Here is a 17,022-nt window from a genome sequence, read left to right as displayed (position 1 = left end):
CCTGTACTCCCTGTTCACCCACGACTGCGTGGCCACGCACGCCTCCAACTCAATCATCAAGTTTGCGGACGACACAACAGTGGTAGGCTTGATTACCAACAACGACGAGACGGCCTACAGGGAGGAGGTGAGGGCCCTCGGAGTGTGGTGTCAGGAAAATAACCTCACACTCAACGTCAACAAAACTAAGGAGATGATTGTGGACTTCAGGAAACAGCAGAGGGAACACCCCCCTATCCACATCGATGGAACAGTAGTGGAGAGGGTAGCAAGTTTTAAGTTCCTCGGCATACACATCACAGACAAACTGAATTGGTCCACTCACACTGACAGCGTCAGCAACCTCAGGAGGCTGAAGAAATTCGGCTTGTCACCAAAAGCACTCACAAACTTCTACAGATGCACAATCGAGAGCATCCTGGCGGGCTGTATCACCGCCTGGTACGGCAACTGCTCCGCCCTCAACCGTAAGGCTCTCCAGAGGGTAGTGAGGTCTGCACAACGCATCACCAGGGGCAAACTACCTGCCCTCCAGGACACCTACACCACCCGATGTTACAGGAAGGCCATAAAGATCATCAAGGACATCAACCACCCGAACCACTGCCTGTTCACCCCGCTATCATCCAGAAGGCGAGGTCAGTACAGGTGCATCAAAGCTGGGACCGAGAGACTGAAAAACAGCTTCTATCTCAAGGCCATCAGACTGTTAAACAGCCACCACTAACATTTACATTTAAGTCATTTAGCAGACGCTCTTATCCAGAGCGACTTACAAATTGGTGCATTCACCTTATGACATCCAGTGGAGCAGCCACTTTACAATAGTGCATCTAAATCTTTTAGGGGGGGTGAGAAGGATTACTTTATCCTATCCTAGGTATTCCTTAAAGAGGTGGGGTTTCAGGTGTCTCCGGAAGGTGGTGATTGACTCCGCTGTCCTGGCGTCGTGAGGGAGTTTGTTCCACCATTGGGGGGCCAGAGCAGCGAACAGTTTTGACTGGGCTGAGCGGGAACTGTACTTCCTCAGTGGTAGGGAGGCGAGCAGGCCAGAGGTGGATGAACGCAGTGCCCTTGTTTGGGTGTAGGGCCTGATCAGAGCCTGGAGGTACTGAGGTGCCGTTCCCCTCACAGCTCCGTAGGCAAGCACCATGGTCTTGTAGCGGATGCGAGCTTCAACTGGAAGCCAGTGGAGAGAGCGGAGGAGCGGGGTGACGTGAGAGAACTTGGGAAGGTTGAACACCAGACGGGCTGCGGCGTTCTGGATGAGTTGTAGGGGTTTAATGGCACAGGCAGGAGCCCAGCCAACAGCGAGTTGCAGTAATCCAGACGGGAGATGACAAGTGCCTGGATTAGGACCTGCGCCGCTTCCTGTGTGAGGCAGGGTCGTACTCTGCGGATGTTGTAGAGCATGAACCTACAGGAACGGGCCACCGCCTTGATGTTAGTTGAGAACGACAGGGTGTTGTCCAGGATCACGCCAAGGTTCTTAGCGCTCTGGGAGGAGGACACAGTGGAGTTGTCAACCGTGATGGCGAGATCATGGAACGGGCAGTCCTTCCCGGGAGGAAGAGCAGCTCCGTCTTGCCGAGGTTCAGCTTGAGGTGGTGATCCGTCATCCACACTGATATGTCTGCCAGACATGCAGAGATGCGATTCGCCACCTGGTCATCAGAAGGGGGAAAGGAGAAGATTAATTGTGTGTCGTCTGCATAGCAATGATAGGAGAGACCATGTGAGGTTATGACAGAGCCAAGTGACTTGGTGTATAGCGAGAATAGGAGAGGGCCTAGAACAGAGCCCTGGGGGACACCAGTGGTGAGAGCACGTGGTGAGGAGACAGATTCTCGCCACGCCACCTGGTAGGAGCGACCTGTCAGGTAGGACGCAATCCAAGCGTGGGCCGCGCCGGAGATGCCCAACTCGGAGAGGGTGGAGAGGAGGATCTGATGGTTCACAGTATCGAAGGCAGCCGATAGGTCTAGAAGGATGAGAGCAGAGGAGAGAGAGTTAGCTTTAGCAGTGCGGAGCGCCTCCGTGATACAGAGAAGAGCAGTCTCAGTTGAATGACTAGTCTTGAAACCTGACTGATTTGGATCAAGAAGGTCATTCTGAGAGAGATAGCGGGAGAGCTGGCCAAGGACGGCACGTTCAAGAGTTTTGGAGAGAAAAGAAAGAAGGGATACTGTTTTGTAGTTGTTGACATCGGAGGGATCGAGTGTAGGTTTTTTCAGAAGGGGTGCAACTCTCGCTCTCTTGAAGACGGAAGGGACGTAGCCAGCGGTCAGGGATGAGTTGATGAGCGAGGTGAGGTAAGGGAGAAGGTCTCCGGAAATGGTCTGGAGAAGAGAGGAGGGGATAGGGTCAAGCGGGCAGGTTGTTGGGCGGCCGGCCGTCACAAGACGCGAGATTTCATCTGGAGAGAGAGGGGAGAAAGAGGTCAGAGCACAGGGTAGGGCAGTGTGAGCAGAACCAGCGGTGTCGTTTGACTTAGCAAACGAGGATCGGATGTCGTCGACCTTCTTTTCAAAATGGTTGACGAAGTCATCTGCAGAGGGAGGAGGGGGGATTCAGGAGGGAGGAGAAGGTGGCAAAGAGCTTCCTAGGGTTAGAGGCAGATGCTTGGAATTTAGAGTGGTAGAAAGTGGCTTTAGCAGCAGCGACAGAAGAGGAAAATGTAGAGAGGAGGGAGTGAAAGGATGCCAGGTCCGCAGGGAGGCGAGTTTTCCTCCATTTCCGCTCGGCTGCCCGGAGCCCTGTTCTGTGAGCTCGCAATGAGTCGTCGAGCCACGGAGCGGGAGGGGAGGACCGAGCCGGCCTGGAGGATAGGGAACATAGAGAGTCAAAGGATGCAGAAAGGGAGGAGAGGAGGGTTGAGGAGGCAGAATCAGGAGATAGGTTGGAGAAGGTTTGAGCAGAGGGAAGAGATGATAGGATGGAAGAGGAGAGAGTAGCGGGGGAGAGAGAGCGAAGGTTGGGACGGCGCGATACCATCCGAGTAGGGGCAGTGTGGGAAGTGTTGGATGAGAGCGAGAGGGAAAAGGATACAAGGTAGTGGTCGGAGACTTGGAGGGGAGTTGCAATGAGGTTAGTGGAAGAACAGCATCTAGTAAAGATGAGGTCGAGCGTATTTCCTGCCTTGTGAGTAGGGGGAAGGTGAGAGGGAGAGGTCAAAAGAGGAGAGGAGTGGAAAGAAGGAGGCAGAGAGGAATGAGTCAAAGGTAGACGTGGGGAGGTTAAAGTCGCCCAGAACTGTGAGAGGTGAGCCGTCCTCAGGAAAGGAGCTTATCAAGGCATCAAGCTCATTGATGAACTCTCCGAGGGAACCTGGAGGGCGATAAATGATAAGGATGTTAAGCTTGAAAGGGCTGGTAACTGTGACAGCATGGAATTCAAAGGAGGCGATAGACAGATGGGTAAGGGGAGAAAGAGAGAATGACCACTTGGGAGAGATGAGGATCCCGGTGCCACCACCCCGCTGACCAGAAGCTCTCGGGGTGTGCGAGAACACGTGGGCGGACGAAGAGAGAGCAGTAGGAGTAGCAGTGTTATCTGTGGTGATCCATGTTTCCGTCAGTGCCAAGAAGTCGAGGGACTGGAGGGAGGCATAGGCTGAGATGAACTCTGCCTTGTTGGCCGCAGATCGGCAGTTCCAGAGGCTACCGGAGACCTGGAACTCCACGTGGCTCGTGCGCGCTGGGACCACCAGATTAGGGTGGCCGCGGCCACGCGGTGTGGAGCGTTTGTATGGTCTGTGCAGAGAGGAGAGAACAGGGATAGACAGACACATAGTTGACAGGCTACAGAAGAGGCTACGCTAATGCAAAGGAGATTGGAATGACAAGTGGACTACACGTCTCGAATGTTCAGAAAGTTGAGCTTACGTAGCAAGAATCTTATTGACTAAAATGATTAAAAATGATACAGTACTGCTGAAGTAGGCTAGCTGGCAGTGGCTGCGTTGTTGACTTTGTAGGCTAGCTGGCAGTGGCTGCGTTGTTGATTCGGGGGCTAGCTGGCTAGCTAGCAGTGTTGATTACGTTACGTTGCGTTAAAAGAACGCAGCCACTCAACTAACATTGAGTGGCTGCTGCCAACACACACACTGTCATTGACACTGACCCAACTCCAGCCACTTTAATAATGGGAATTGATGGGAAATGATGTAAATATATCACTAGCCACTTTAAACAATGCTACCTTATATAATGTTACTTACCCTACATTATTCATCTCATATGCATACGTATATACTTTACTCTACATCATCGACTGCATCCTTATGTAATACATGTATCACTAGCCACTTTAACTATGCCACTTTGTTTACTTTGTCTACATACTCATCTCATATGTATATACTGTACTCGATACCATCTACTGTATGCTGCTCTGTACCATCACTCATTCATATATCCTTATGTACATATTCTTTATCCCCTTACACTGTGTATAAGACAGTAGTTTTGGAATTGTTAGTTAGATTACTTGTTGGTTATCACTGCATTGTCGGAACTAGAAGCACAAGCATTTCGCTACACTCGCATTAACATCTGCTAACCATGTGTATGTGACAAATAAAATTTGATTTGATTTGATCTAGCCTTGCCTCATTAAGTTGGTACGCCCAGAGAATTGCCCTAAAGGTGGTTACGCCCACTTCTGACCCAAGGGTATAAAACCTGTGAGTATAGAATTTACGAGAAGACTACGTGACCCCAGCTGCAGCAGGGTCTGAAAAGTCAAACAACCCAGAACGCAACGCAAGTTTGAGGACAAAGAAATCCTTTTCTACCCAAGCTACGGATGAGTAGCTGTGTCTAAGCGGGTGAATTCAAGTCGAACCACCTAGCCTCCATCTCCCATCGAATCGTGGTTTCTAAAAGGTTTCATTCCTATGCTGTGAGCTCTGAGCTACAGAGCTGTCTGTCCTCAGAAGACCCCTTCCAGAGAAAGGGGTGAGGTAACAGACTTCTAAGCCACAAAGGACACGGATACCGGGAGGACGAGCAACGATTTGCGCAGGTCCACCCAGAGAATCCCCGGAGATCACCTCCCACGTAATTACATCATTATATATTCTGACCCATGAGGGCGGCAGTTTGAGGCAAGGCTAGGGTTAGAATAGCATAGCTGACAAATTCACTCAAATGTATATTTCTCTTGTATACTTTTTCTCTCTCTTCTGAAATTCCCATTGTGGGTAACACGCGGCATAGTGTGTTGGCCCGTTATACTAAATTCTAATCAATAGCCTATAATGTGTTTTGTCTGTGTATCTTTTATCATCATTTTAGTTTTTAGTAAATAAATATTCAATTAAGATTGGTGTGGTACGAATTCATTAGTGGGACCCGGGTCCGTGCAGATTCAAGGGCTATATACGACGATCAGATTATGAGACTGATAGAGGCAACTGGTTAATTAGCGGCTGTTGTAAAATCAATATTCTGATATTCTTTGAGTTAATTTGGGAAATAGAAACTCAATAAAAAATAGTTTTCCCATGGTGCCCCAGGTTAATGAGTAAATAATTGCTTGATTCAGTTAATCATGTAATTAGAAACGTATAATAATTCGATGAGCAACAGTTGCCACATTAACTAATACAACGTCACGACAGGTGTATAGAGTTTGTTTGTGCGGAACCGAAGCAGGTACACGTCATGACTATAATGTCATGCCAGTTACATAACAGATGTATAAGCAACAAGAGACGCATGTTGTGTGAGCGCAAAGGGGGTGGTACCAGCCCTTTTGAAAGGGCCAGATTACAGCGTGACAGTTAAAGAGGAGGTAAGCCAAGAACATGAGCTACAAGCACATGTGCCAAGTATGGGGGACAAGAGGGTTTTTAAACCCTGAGTGTGTGACTGGAAAATGTGAAAGTATGGGGGTGAAGCGGTGGGATGCTAAATGGGAATACCCTTGTGACAGCTGCTGCTGCTTTTCTTTCTATCTTTCTCCTTCTCTCTCTCTTTTCTGCCTTTTCTTACCAGTCTTGCCCTGGCGGGCTGAAAGCGCAGGACATCCGGACCGGGATACTCCTCCTATCTCCTCCCTACTTCAATATGTTGTCATTTTCTCTTGCATCCCAAAATGTACAACAAACTCTGCAGGCCAGACACTTCACTCTTATTTCCAGTACTCAGACAGATGTAGGAGAGGAGAGGAGTGAGAGGAGAGTGGGGGGGATAGGGGGTGCTGACTGCCATAACAGTTGCAGCCAAATACTGTATATTGGCACCATTGCACTTGTCTTAAACAATTCTGTTTCTTCTAAAATAATTGGAAATTGAACACGTTGTTATTGGATTATCAACATTGCAGAACCTATTTTTTTTTCGGGGGGGTGGGGGGGGCTTAAGTTTACTATGTTAATGAAGAAAATTCGAACAAATGGCAATGACAAAATTATTGCCAACCTGGAGCTAATAATTAGTTAAACAGCCTTTGGCAATGATAAAAAATAAATAAATAAAAAATTAGCTTGCTGCACCTTTCTACTGGCAGTCTTCTTAAATTCTTCAATGTTGTGTGGTGCCTTCCACCAACTACTGTTTCCAGATTTTGTCATAGTTTTTTGATGGGATCTGGACTCATCACTCTGTTATTGAACCTCTCCTATGTTTGATTGTAGGGAGGGTGTTATTTTGATTGAATGTTTAATTTGGTAATCTGGAAACATATCACTGATCTGTACTGCCAAAAATAGCTAATTTTGTTTAATTGGTCCACAGAACATTTCCCCAGGATTTAATGCTTGTTTAGGTGGGTTTTTGCAAAGTTCAATAGGGCTTCTTGTGTCTCAGTAGTGGGGTTGTCCTATGTTTACCAATGACCAAATTAAGCATTCAAAGAAAAGAACAATCAAACATGGGGGAGGTTTGATAATGCTGTGGGGTTGCTTTGCTCCGTCTGGCACTGGGGGCCTTGAATGTGCAAGACATCATAAAATTACGGTAGCAGGTGTTTTGGAGTGCAGTTTTCAACTCAGTGTCCAAAAACTGGGTCTCTGTTGAAGGTTGTTAGTCTTTCAGCAGGACAACAACCCAAACACACAGAAAACGTACCCAGGAATGGTACAAGAATAAACACTGGACTGTTCTGGAGTGGCCAGCGATGAGTCCAGACTTGAATACCATCACAAACCTATGGCAAGATCTGAAAACAGCAGTTGGTCGAAGGCACCACTCAAACATTGAAGAATTTGAGCAGTTTGCAGCTGAAGAGTGGGACAAATTGCCATTAGAAAGATGCAGCAAACGGATAGCTACAATAAACTTTTTTTTACAGTTATCTTTGTTAAAAGAGTATTCGCTCAGGGACCAATATTTTTGTCCATGAGATTATTTACAGAGCTCTGTAAACTGGTTAACTACAGCTGTACAAGAACTTCTGTCGGCCACTGCTTGTCCTGCTCTATTGCCCCACTCCACACCCATTTCCTCAATTGTGTCAACTCCCCTCCACCCTTTCCAGCTCCTAATTGTGCAACTGTTCTGATATGTCTTAATTTCTTGTTATTATTTTACTATTGGATTAGGTGTGTATTGTAATTGTAGTGCTAGATATTGTTGCATTGTTGGCACTAGAACCATAAGCATTTTGCTGCACCTGCAATAAACATTTGCAAAACTGTGTAAGCACAATAAACTTTGATTTAATCTGTGAGGATTGGAACTGCAAGTCATGTTTAATTGTTATAAACTAATGTTAACCTGAACTAGGCCTACAGTTGTGTAGGTTACTAACCAATTGAATACAGTGGAATAATGTTTTAGTCTCTTTTTTTAAGACAACTAGCAATTATGACTGATCATTTCCCCCTTGTAATGTTTGCCTAAATTCTATGCCCTGAAAATGTCTCTGGTGTGATCTGTGATGAGATGAATAGGGTTGCTATTGGCAATGACTCACTGGAATATACAGGGTCCAAAGACTGTGGCCAGGTTCTCCACGGGCATGTGATTTGATTGGCTGTGAGAGGCCACCCTTGACAGGAAGTGGAGGAGGTAAGACAGGATGCTGTGGTTGTCGACAGGTAGGCTGCTGAGTTTCTCTTTCAGAGCCGCGTTCAACTCTGCCTCATTCTTACATTCTAGAGAAAATAAAATAAAATCTTGACATGAACATTAGCAACACTTCATATCAAAATTCAATACCTTTTCATCGATGGGGCTGTAGTGGAGCAGGTTGAGAGCTTCAAGTTCCTTGGCGTCCACATCAACAACAAACTAACATGGTCCAAGCACACCAAGACAGTTGTGAAGAGGGCATGACAAAACCTATTCCCCCTCAGGAGACTGAAAAGATTTGGCATGGGTCCTCAGATCCTCAAAATATTTTACAGCTGCACCATCGAGAGCATCCTGACGGGTTGCATAACTGCCTGGTATGGCAACTGCTCGGCCTCCGACCGCAAGGCACTACAGAGGGTAGTGCGTACGGCCCAGTACATCACCGGGCCCAAGCTTCCTGCCATCCAGGACCTCTATACCAGGCGGTGTCAGAGGAAGGCACTAAAAATCATCAAAGACTCCAGCCACCCTAGTCATAGACTGTTCTCTCTGCTACCGCACGGAAAGCGGTACCAGAGCGCCAAGTCTAGGTCCAAGAGGCTTCTAAACAGCTTCTAGTTATTATCTATGCATAGCCACTTTAACAACCCTACCTGCATGTACATAATTATCTCAATTACCTCAACACCGGCGCCCCCGCACATTGACACACTGACTCTGTAATTATTTGTTTTTCTTATCTTACTTTTTCCTTAATTTTAAATTTTTTATGTTCTTAAAACTGCATTGTTGGTTAAGGGCTTGTAAGTAAGCATTACACTGTTCTATTCGGCACATGTGACAAATGCAATTTGATTTGATTTGATAGCACCAACATCAATAGCATCATTCTGTAGAAAATCTAGGCTTAATCTTTGGAAATACCAATTTACTTATTTTCAGAGTAGTGTTTGAACCGCACGTAAACAAGTGGTGCACTTTGGTGAGATCTTTTACCCACATCATAAAGCAAAATTTGCAGAGAACGGTGGGAAGCATGTTTGTGGGGACTAAAAGTCAGACTGTGATGGGGAAAATCACAGATTGTTAATCTATGTGTGTCCTGGTCTCACTACTTATGTCAGCTACAGGTTAGCAGAAACACACATATCATATGGAAACTGTGACCTGGATTTAACATACAGTATATGGCATACGGGTGATAAAATCTGTGCATGATAAATGTCACCTTGTCCGAAATTTACACAATTATCAAAAGGTCACGCCAGGGTAAGCCTACACGAAACACAGCCCTTATTTTAAGTGTTTCTAAAATCCCCTATGGGAAAAATTAGTGGTGGAAAAAACGATTGGAACCATTTCCCTGTTTGACCGCTAGGTTTTATGGGTATTATGACACCCCTACTCTGGGGCTCTATTTGCTTCCATGCTTTTAAAAAGTGAGCTTGTCCGAGATGTCGGACTCGACAACAGTTACTATCCATAGAGGAGTGGTTTTTGGAGGGTTTTGGGATAAATCCTGAAAATAAGGTATGTGGTAAACATAGGTTTAGGAGATCTTATACATTTTGTTTTATGAGATCATTTTCATCAGCTAACATCACTTTTTGTGAATTTTGAAGCATTTATGTAATCAAAACAAGCACATAGAGCACAAAAAGGCTTCATAATTCATAAAGTTTATGTTAACTGTCTGATCGTATCTCAGAGAACAAAACGTATAAAAGGTTGTGTTAACCTTATTTTCAGTGTTTATCCCAAAACCCCATTCTTTGCCCATTCAATTCATCCATATGAATGGCTGAAAGAACCAGAAGTAGAAAATGCTAACACATTTTCATTTTTTAGGACTACAAGCTGGCGAGCTCTATTGGATCGCTGCGATTGGTAGCCCCAAATTCTGGGGCGAGCCCTAGCGAAGGGTCAATCGCCATACCTGTGAGGCTGAGAACCAGGTCCTTGCGCTGAGGCTCTGGTATGATGGGGCTGGGCAGCTCCCTGAAGAAGAGCTTCAGCAGGGAGGCCACAATTGAGACATCCTCCTCCACCAGATCCATTCTCTCTCCCCTGTCCCACATCAGCCTCAGCTGCCTGGTCCTTACCACAGAGCCAGACAGACGGAACAGACCCCTCTGCTGCACACCTGGAGTAAGGGCAGGGGATGGACTGTGAACAAAGTAATGTGTGTGTGTGTGTGTGTGTGTGTGTGTGTGTGTGTGTGTGTGTGTGTGTGTGTGTGTGTGTGTGTGTGTGTGCCTTATTACTTCCGGGTTGGAGCGAGTGGTCGCATCCGCACTTCGGTCTGCAGGTAGTATAACTTTTCATTACATTTCATTACATTTCATTATAGTACAACGGTTTGATTTGTCTAATCTTAGCAATTTCTTCTTAGCTAGCTACATAGCCGTCTTTGTATCAAAGATAATTGCGTAATTATCGTATTTCGTCGTCCTAACGTAGTCTACACTACACTGCTATCTGCCCAGCAGCTAGCCAGCTAGCCAGCTAGCAAACGTCCACCGTCTATCGAATAGCAGCACTGTAAAAACTATTACACTCAACTGAACGACTTGATTAGTGTAGTGTTAGCTAGCTACATAGTTGTCTTTGCTGTCTTCGTATCCAAGATAATTGTGTAGTTTAGAGTGTGTAGTCTTAGAGTGATTATCTTAATTTACCGAGGTTAGCTAGCCAGCTATTTGTCGTCCTTAACGTAGGAGACACTGCTAGCTAGCCAACAGCTAGCCAACGTCTACCGAATAGAACTTCCTCACTCAACAACCCGGTCGCATTCCGCTTCGCTCCACAGGTAGTATCACATTTTCATTTCATTTCATTACAGTACAACGGTTTGATTTGTTTGATCGTAGCTAGCTACATAGCTAGCTACATAGCCGTCTTTGTATCAAAGATAATTGTGTAGTCTAGAGCGATTTTCTAGGTTAGCTAGCCAGCTATTGTCGTTCTTTTAACGCAACGTAACGTAATCAACACTGCTAGCTAGCCAGCTAGCCCCCGAATAGCAGCACTGTAGAAACTATCACACTCAACGGAACGACTTGATTAGTGTAGTGTCAACAACGCAGCCACTGCCAGCTAGCCTACAAAGTCAACAACGCAGCCACTGCCAGCTAGCCTACTTCAGCAGTACTGTATCATTTTAATCATTTTAGTCAATAAGATTCTTGCTACGTAAGCTTAACTTTCTGAACATTCGAGACGTGTAGTCCACTTGTCATTCCAATCTCCTTTGCATTAGCGTAGCCTCTTCTGTAGCCTGTCAACTATGTGTCTGTCTATCCCTGTTCTCTCCTCTCTGCACAGACCATACAAAACGCTCCACACCGCGTGGCCGCGGCCACCCTAATCTGGTGGTCCCAGCGCGCACGACCCACGTGGAGTTCCAGGTCTCCGGTAGCTTCTGGAACTGCCGATCTGCGGCCAACAAGGCAGAGTTCATCTCAGCATATGCCTCCCTCCAGTCCCTCGACTTCTTGGCACTGACGGAAACATGGATCACCACAGATAACACTGCTACTCCTACTGCTCTCTCTTCGTCCGCCCACGTGTTCTCGCACACCCCGAGAGCTTCTGGTCAGCGGGGTGGTGGCACGGGATCCTCATCTCTCCCAAGTGGTCATTCTCTCTTTCTCCCTTACCCATCTGTCTATCGCCTCCTTTGAATTCCATGCTGTCACAGTTACCAGCCCTTTCAAGCTTAACATCCTTATCATTTATCGCCCTCCAGGTTCCTCGGAGAGTTCATCAATGAGCTTGATGCCTTGATAAGCTCCTTTCCTGAGGACGGCTCACCTCTCACAGTTCTGGGCGACTTTAACCTCCCCACGTCTACCTTTGACTCATTCCTCTCTGCCTCCTTCTTTCCACTCCTCTCCTCTTTTGACCTCACCCTCTCACCTTCCCCCTACTCACAAGGCAGGCAATACGCTTGACCTCATCTTTACTAGATGCTGTTCTTCCACTAACCTCATTGCAACTCCCCTCCAAGTCTCCGACCACTACCTTGTATCCTTTTCCCTCTCGCTCTCATCCAACACTTCCCACACTGCCCCTACTCGGATGGTATCGCGCCGTCCCAACCTTCGCTCTCTCTCCCCCGCTACTCTCTCCTCTTCCATCCTATCATCTCTTCCCTCTGCTCAAACCTTCTCCAACCTATCTCCTGATTCTGCCTCCTCAACCCTCCTCTCCTCCCTTTCTGCATCCTTTGACTCTCTATGTCCCCTATCCTCCAGGCCGGCTCGGTCCTCCCCTCCCGCTCCGTGGCTCGACGACTCATTGCGAGCTCACAGAACAGGGCTCCGGGCAGCCGAGCGGAAATGGAGGAAAACTCGCCTCCCCTGCGGACCTGGCATCCTTTCACTCCCTCCTCTCTACATTTTCCTCTTCTGTCTCTGCTGCTAAAGCCACTTTCTACCACTCTAAATTCCAAGCATCTGCCTCTAACCCTAGGAAGCTCTTTGCCACCTTCTCCTCCCTCCTGAATCCTCCTCCCCTTCCCCCCCTCCTCCCTCTCTGCAGATGACTTCGTCAACCATTTTGAAAAGAAGGTCGACGACATCCGATCCTCGTTTGCTAAGTCAAACGACACCGCTGGTTCTGCTCACACTGCCCTACCCTGTGCTCTGACCTCTTTCTCCCCCTCTCTCTCCAGATGAAATCTCGCGTCTTGTGACGGCCGGCCGCCCAACAACCTGCCCACTTGACCCTATCCCCTCCTCTCTTCTCCAGACCATTTCCGGAGACCTTCTCCCTTACCTCACCTCGCTCATCAACTCATCCCTGACCGCTGGCTACGTCCCTTCCGTCTTCAAGAGAGCGAGAGTTGCACCCCTTCTGAAAAAACCTACACTCGATCCCTCCGATGTCAACAACTACAGACCAGTATCCCTTCTTTCTTTTCTCTCCAAAACTCTTGAACGTGCCGTCCTTGGCCAGCTCTCCCGCTATCTCTCTCAGAATGACCTTCTTGATCCAAATCAGTCAGGTTTCAAGACTAGTCATTCAACTGAGACTGCTCTTCTCTGTATCACGGAGGCGCTCCGCACTGCTAAAGCTAACTCTCTCTCCTCTGCTCTCATCCTTCTAGACCTATCGGCTGCCTTCGATACTGTGAACCATCAGATCCTCCTCTCCACCCTCTCCGAGTTGGGCATCTCCGGCGCGGCCCACGCTTGGATTGCGTCCTACCTGACAGGTCGCTCCTACCAGGTGGCGTGGCGAGAATCTGTCTCCTCACCACGCGCTCTCACCACTGGCGTCCCCAGGGCTCTGTTCTAGGCCCTCTCCTATTCTCGCTATACACCAAGTCACTTGGCTCTGTCATAACCTCACATGGTCTCTCCTATCATTGCTATGCAGACGACACACAATTAATCTTCTCCTTTCCCCCTTCTGATGACCAGGTGGCGAATCGCATCTCTGCATGTCTGGCAGACATATCAGTGTGGATGACGGATCACCACCTCAAGCTGAACCTCGGCAAGACGGAGCTGCTCTTCCTCCCGGGAAGGACTGCCCGTTCCATGATCTCACCATCACGGTTGACAACTCCATTGTGTCCTCCTCCCAGAGCGCTAAGAACCTTGGCGTGATCCTGGACAACACCCTGTCGTTCTCAACTAACATCAAGGCGGTGGCCCGTTCCTGTAGGTTCATGCTCTACAACATCCGCAGAGTACGACCCTGCCTCACACAGGAAGCGGCGCAGGTCCTAATCCAGGCACTTGTCATCTCCCGTCTGGATTACTGCAACTCGCTGTTGGCTGGGCTCCCTGCCTGTGCCATTAAACCCCTACAACTCATCCAGAACGCCGCAGCCCGTCTGGTGTTCAACCTTCCCAAGTTCTCTCACGTCACCCCGCTCCTCCGCTCTCTCCACTGGCTTCCAGTTGAAGCTCGCATCCGTTACAAGACCATGGTGCTTGCCTACGGAGCTGTGAGGGGAACGGCACCTCAGTACCTCCAGGCTCTGATCAGGCCCTACACCCAAACAAGGGCACTGCGTTCATCCACCTCTGGCCTGCTCGCCTCCCTACCACTGAGGAAGTACAGTTCCCGCTCAGCCCAGTCAAAACTGTTCGCTGCTCTGGCCCCCCAATGGTGGAACAAACTCCCTCACGACGCCAGGACAGCGGAGTCAATCACCACCTTCCGGAGACACCTGAAACCCCACCTCTTTAAGGAATACCTAGGATAGGATAAAGTAATCCTTCTCACCCCCCTTAAAAGATTTAGATGCACTATTGTAAAGTGGCTGATCCACTGGATGTCATAAGGTGAACGCACCAATTTGTAAGTCGCTCTGGATAAGAGCGTCTGCTAAATGACTTAAATGTAAATGTAAATGTAATGTAAATGTGTGTGTGTGTGTGTGTGTCAGTGTGATGCCTTACCATTTCTGTCCAGGAAATCCACCATGTGTCGCAGCATGTGGGGCACTCCACAAACAAGCTGTCCATCTTCCCTCAGCCTCTCAAGGGTTACCCCAAAGACAGGACTGGTGTCAGGGCCTGGAACAGTCGGCTCAGGGCTGATCTTCGCATTGTGCTTCCGAATTCTCACAGCAGATGAGTCGCTCTGCATAGAAAAGACACCAAAACTTTAAGCTGTAGGCATTTTTGTCCTTCTTATCATTATTTCCTAAGGCTTAGGATAAGAGGCAACTGGATGGAGTCGTCAACACAGTATAAGAGTCAGGTATCCCACAGGCCTATCCACAATTGTAACTCCTCATTTTTAATTTTGGGTAAATCCATTTGAATTCAATCACTTTTTGACATAAACCCTACCATACCATGAGACATCCATGTCTTCCTCACTGGAAAAGATAAAAGGTTGAGATTTATATAATTTAAAATCTTACAAACAGGGTTGTCAAACTATTTGTATAATTTCTTGAATTAAAAAAATTATAAATCAAATTCAGATAAAAATGTTAACCTTAAATGTTGATTACTTGAAAACGCGTAAACTCAGATGTTTTTTTTCTTCTTCATATTTCCATATGTTGTAGCTTAGACTCTATTCTAGATCATCTGAGGTTTTTGTTTTGTGCAATGCAATCGTTGAAACACAACATGCTCTTGAATACAGGGTGGGTGTCAAGTTTTGGCTGACACATTTACTCAAATGGGAATAAAATAAAAATGTCTACTTTCAAATGGTACCACAAAGATGGTTGGAGATCCAATGGTGGACCAGTTAAATTGTATGGGTCTGAAGGGATAGGTCCATTCTATGAATTTGATTTCTGTGATTGAAATGACACCCACCCTGTATTCAAGAGCATGTTGTGTCAACCAATGTCGGGCACAACACGAAAACCTCATATGATGTAAAGTAGGGTCTAAGTTACAACATATGCGAATCAAATCAAATCAATTTTTATTTGTCACATACACATGGTTAGCAGATGTTAATGCGAGTGTAGCGAAATGCTTGTGCTTCTAGTTCCGACAATGCAGTGATAACCAACAAGTAATCTAACTAACAATTCCAAAACTACTGTCTTATACACAGTGTAAGGGGATAAAGAATATGTACATAAGGATATATGAATGAGTGATGGTACAGAGCAGCATACAGTAGATGGTATCGAGTACAGTATATACATATGAGATGAGTATGTAGACAAAGTAAACATGAAAGTTTACCCGTTTTTAGATAATGGATGTTAAAGATGCACTATGCAGAAATCGCTCCGCCATTTCCTGGTTGCAAAAATTCTAATAGTTTGCCTATTTCAGTTTATGTGACAAAACAAGCAAGTATAGTGTAGATAATCATTGTACCATTCTAAACCGCTGAGAAATATATTTTCAATAACCAAAAATATTGCATATTCAGCTGTTTGAAGTTGTTGTACAAAACCAAAAGTAGAAGATGCAAAAACAAAACGTAAGAACGGGAAGCATACAAACAGCGCACATAAAACAGATCAAACGCTTCTTAGACTTGATTTCAACGAGAATGACATATCTAGAACTGAAATGTCTATGTAAATTTGATCGGGTAGCCCCAAAAGTGACATATTGCAGCTTTATGGTTAAAAAAGTCATACTTTTATTTAAAAATTATAATAATTGAATAAATGATGAAATAGTTTGACAACCTTGTTCGTAAACTTTTAAATGATTTCAAACTCAACTGTTTATATTTTCCAGCGAGGAAGACATGGATGTCTCATGGTATGTTTGTATGTAAAATGGTTCAACTTTGAGCACCTTTATCTCCTGAATGTTTGGCATTCAGGCCCAAAAATTCCCTTTCTGACCACTTTTTGTTCCGTAGGCAAACGTGTATGGAAAGTTTTATTTAAATCAAAAGGGATGCTGTCAAAAAGTGATTGAATTAAAAATGGTTTTACCCTTTATTCAAGCCATTGAAAGCCATGCTAAAGTGTAATCTCTCTGGGTTACTGCTTAACTTGCCCTTAATTAACATTAAGCCTACACAATTAGGACTTTTAGTGAGGATTTACACAATTAAGAGACAAATTGAGGAACAAAGTGTCTGCTCAAATGGGAAAATTGTCTGACGTTACGTAACGTTGAATGTATTTCCTGTAAACGTTAGCTGACTGAGAATTCCCAATTTGGCTGTTCAGTTCAGACAATTCAGTTTTCACTTGCCTGTCTTTTATTCACTAACAAGCTATATCCAATACTGAATTGCACTGTAGGACTTGTAAAATAAGAAATTACTCAAACTTACACAGAGAGATATCGAGGCGCTTGCTCCCATCTCAAGTCGATTTTATTAATTGGAATGTTCTTCCTCCGGATATCTATCGGAAAGTTTGATATTTGAGGCAAATAAAAAAAAATCCATCGCCCACACACGTGTGTATATTTACAGATATGAAGAACTATACCTAGCTTTACACTGACAGCAAAATAAGAAATATTTTACTGTAGGCCTTGGCTAGTATTCTCTGTTTACATGTTTGTGTCATGTGACAAGTATTGTAACTATGGAG

The 17,022-nt window shown here is 46.0% G+C and overlaps 1 protein-coding gene across 2 annotated transcripts in view; it reads right to left on the bottom strand.

The window, feature by feature from the left end:
* LOC115135041 (protein FAM13A-like) overlaps positions 1–16,992 on the bottom strand; it is a 72,791-nt gene extending 55,799 nt beyond the window's left edge. Inside the window, exons 1-4 of one of the 2 annotated variants that reach the window (XM_029669249.2) lie at positions 16,758–16,992; positions 14,438–14,621; positions 9,958–10,164; positions 7,921–8,101 (exon numbers count right to left, since the gene is read on the bottom strand). In XM_029669249.2, the coding sequence (XP_029525109.1) occupies positions 7,921–8,101; positions 9,958–10,164; positions 14,438–14,621; positions 16,758–16,787 (602 nt within the window). In that variant the 5' untranslated portion in view covers positions 16,788–16,992. Of the gene's footprint in view, positions 1–7,920; positions 8,102–9,957; positions 10,165–14,437; positions 14,622–16,757 lie in introns of those variants that run through there. The other variant, XM_029669250.2, reaches the window with a different exon arrangement.
* Between the last annotated feature and the right edge of the window lie 30 nt (positions 16,993–17,022).

Source organism: Oncorhynchus nerka, linkage group LG10, assembly GCF_034236695.1.
Source record: "Oncorhynchus nerka isolate Pitt River linkage group LG10, Oner_Uvic_2.0, whole genome shotgun sequence".
Taxonomy (NCBI): Eukaryota; Metazoa; Chordata; class Actinopteri; order Salmoniformes; family Salmonidae; genus Oncorhynchus; species Oncorhynchus nerka.
This window is presented reverse-complemented; position numbering and strand designations above follow the sequence as displayed.